The sequence below is a fragment of the Trachemys scripta genome, chromosome 13 (genome assembly GCF_013100865.1).
Source record: "Trachemys scripta elegans isolate TJP31775 chromosome 13, CAS_Tse_1.0, whole genome shotgun sequence".
Lineage (NCBI taxonomy): Eukaryota > Metazoa > Chordata > Testudines > Emydidae > Trachemys > Trachemys scripta.
The window spans coordinates 19,757,550-19,760,771 of record NC_048310.1 but is presented as its reverse complement, the minus strand read 5'-3'; the positions used below and the strand labels follow the sequence as shown (position 1 = coordinate 19,760,771).

Below are 3,222 nucleotides of genomic sequence, written 5' to 3'. Positions count from 1 at the left end.
GCTGTTTTTTAAAAAAATAAAAAAAATCAAACGGGGGGAAAAAAACCCGGGGGAAAGAGTGACACAAAAAAAAAAAAAAAAAAAACCCCCCCCCCCCCCTCCCCCCCCCCCCCCCCCAAGTAAAGTGCCACCATGCATTACCTTCCATGTATGGAAACTAATAGTAGGCAATATGACAGCACAGCAGCTCCCAAGATACTGAAGCAACCAAAAAAATCCACCTTTTGATTTCCTTTTCCTGTGCATAGGGTTGTCCTCTGACGTAGGAGCCCTAACACTAATATAGACTGTATTGCAAATGATGCCCTCCACTGTCACATGAGGTGCATCTTGCACAACTTGGTCAAAACTTTTAAAAATGATGAATTTGGGCCCCCAGAAACTGAGGTGCTGCAACTTGAGACCTCTTACAGGGGCCTGATTTTTCAGGAAGTGCTGAGCACCCTTCAAGAGCTCTTCAGTTGGGTGCCTAAAACCACTAGTCACTTGAAAATCTTGGTTCTTGATTTAGCAGGCATGGACTTACCAAGTCACTAAATAAACCTTTTCTTTGCCTCCTGGGTCATGTGTATTTTGCTGAAGGACAGCAGCCCTTTGAGGGGTTTCCCACTTTTCTTCCTTTCAGATGAAGACTAGCCTTTCTCAGGAGCCAGTCAGTGCTATTCCTTGTCACTGTTACCACTGACTATGGCTCATAACTTACTCTCAGGTGTAGAAACTCCCAAGAGGAAGTAGAGGGGCTGGGATATGCATCAGATTCAGATGAAACTTGTACCTTCCTTTTTGAGAGAGCAGTGAAAGAGGATGAGGCCCTATAAAGCCCAGGACTCCACAAGGAACTTTGTTCTCCACTCCGGAGATCCAAGACCCTGTTCCTGTGCACTGCTAGTCTGCTTTCTGCATCTCTCCTACATAACTGTGCTACCATGATTCTTCCAAAACATTGAAGTAGAAGCTGAACAGGGGTCTCTGCAGGGTGTAATGCTGTCTAGAACAGCATAACTCCTCCTTTCCCCACCTCACAGGTTATCCTTGCAGAAGGTGCCATCAGAGTGAGGAATGACACCTCTATAGTCCAGTGGTTAGGGCACCCATCTGGGAGGTGGGAGACCAGGTTCCTGTCCTATGCTGCTCTAGTGACTCTAATTTATCCAAAGTGGAACTGCTTCAATAGGAGAGAATGAGGGAGCCTCACTTCAGAATATCCTGAGGCTCCTGTTCAAATCTCTTCTCCCAATCAGGCAGAGTGGGAAACTGAGACTAGGTCTCTGATATCCATGGGGCTAAAAGTTAAGGGAGATCTATCCAGTAGCCCATGGCAGGTAAGATATGCAGGGGAATGCCTCTCTTCCTTTGCTTTGTGGATCATGCTGGGGCTTAGGCATGAGGTAGGCCTCTGGGCACCTAAATGAGGCAGCTGTGTGTATGCCCAGAGGCCAAAACTTAGGCACCTAGGGAACTTCCCCTGAAATTTTAGGTGCTGAGTGAGTTCAGGCACCAGCTAAGCAAGGTTTCATGGATCACAGTAGTATCTAAGTTGTAGTTTGTGCCTAAATATCTCTGTGGGTCGGGGCCTAAATGAGTTTGTACTAATTTTTTTTTTCTCCCCCTCCATAAAATGCAGAGTTGAGCTTGGAAAGCAATTGGCTAAGAAAATTGAACCAGAACTGGATTCTGATGCTCCGGTGACGTCTCATGATAGCTCAACAAATGGGCTCATTAACTTCATCAAGAAGAATAAAGCTTGACCTGAAAGATTCAGAGGACACCACCAGTCTAACTGCCGAACACACAGATCAATGTTGTAGTAATTGCTTTTTAGCTACTTTTAACCAAAATCGCACTTTACACTTGGAGCCCCGTAACTTGTTGCAGCTAATCCTGTTCTGTCAAATGTGTTAAAAATGAAAGCTAGTTTTGTGAAACAGATTGTATAGTTGCCTTCTATTTTTGTGGTTGTCAAACTGTAAAGTGCAGCTGTGTCCCTCACTACTCCCTCAAAGTTGATCACATGTACTAAAATCAGAAAATAAGACCGTGGACAATAGAACCTCTTCACTCTGTTAAGTGCAAGCCTGATAATCCTAGCTTTACCAGTTAGTTCACTCGGTTTCAGTCTCTAACTTCAATTTGTGTCCTCTTCTTTTGAGACTGGTCTTACTGTAAGATAAGGGGTTTAGGATTAGGGGGAACTCCTTGCAGAAATCAAACAACTCAGTGTTGCAGCGTTGCTCAGATTGTATAGTGTATGTTCTGTGAATAATGGCCACTGTAGCCCCCAGGGATTCATAGTCAGGGCCAGCTTTAGGACCTGCGGGGCCTGATTTCGCAGTCCGGGTCTTCGGCAGGGGATCCGCTCTGCATCTTCCACGGCACTGAAGGACCCCCCCTGCTGCCAAAATGCCACTCTACACCCCAGAGTAGACACCCCCCACCGCTGAAATGCTGCTGGAGCGGACCGCCACCAGGTGAGCAGGGGCCCTCTTACCGGCAGAGCCTGATTCCAGGGAATCAGCCTAAAGCTGGCCCTGTTCATAGTTACTGCTATTGTGCTAAACAGATAGGGAAGGTTGACAAGTGTACTATGGGGGCTCTTCTGTGTTTACTTGTCCAGATTCTCCATGAGCTAGGGATTTACCGGATACTTCAAAGAGGAGGAAACTTCTTTCCTGGTGTGACATTGATGTTTTTTAGAATTCAGAAACACTTAGATGTTTGGTATATTTGCATTCAACTTCCTATCAAACTGCTAAAGCTTAGCACCACTTACTGAAAACTCCTCTAGTTTCCTAGATGTCTTTCAGGATCCTTCAAACAATTACACATACAGGAATTGTATTTGCTGCAAATTAAATAAAGAGAATAAAAAACAATCTTGACAGACGAGCCTTGAAAGTCTGTTATGGAAATTAAAATCCCCTTAGCCACTGTGTATCATCATGTTAACTCTACACAGGCACCTGTGGTGTCTTTTCTTACAACCTCTATTTCTTTAGTTTATAAAAAGTAGTTGATGATCCCAATCAAGACTCTAAAAAAAAAAAAAAAAAAAGGGGGGGGGGCAGGGAGAGGGGGAAAGCAAGACCAATTAACTTTTTAATTTAATGAGCCCTACACACCACATACAGCTTAAAAGAAAACTTGCAGAAACCAAGCTAGAACTAGAAAAGTTCAAGCTTGCAACCCTTTATCAGCATCCACAAACACATACTGCACCCATGT

The 3,222-nt window shown here is 44.5% G+C and overlaps 1 protein-coding gene across 1 annotated transcript in view; it reads left to right on the top strand.

Annotated features, from left to right (window-relative positions):
- Nucleotides 1-2,052, top strand: part of GPI (glucose-6-phosphate isomerase) — a 29,278-nt gene extending 27,226 nt beyond the window's left edge. The window contains exon 18 of the mRNA XM_034788363.1: nt 1,625-2,052. Within this exon, the coding sequence (XP_034644254.1) occupies nt 1,625-1,748 (124 nt within the window). The 3' untranslated portion in view covers nt 1,749-2,052. The remainder of the gene's footprint in view (nt 1-1,624) is intronic.
- The last annotated feature ends 1,170 nt before the right edge of the window (nt 2,053-3,222 follow it).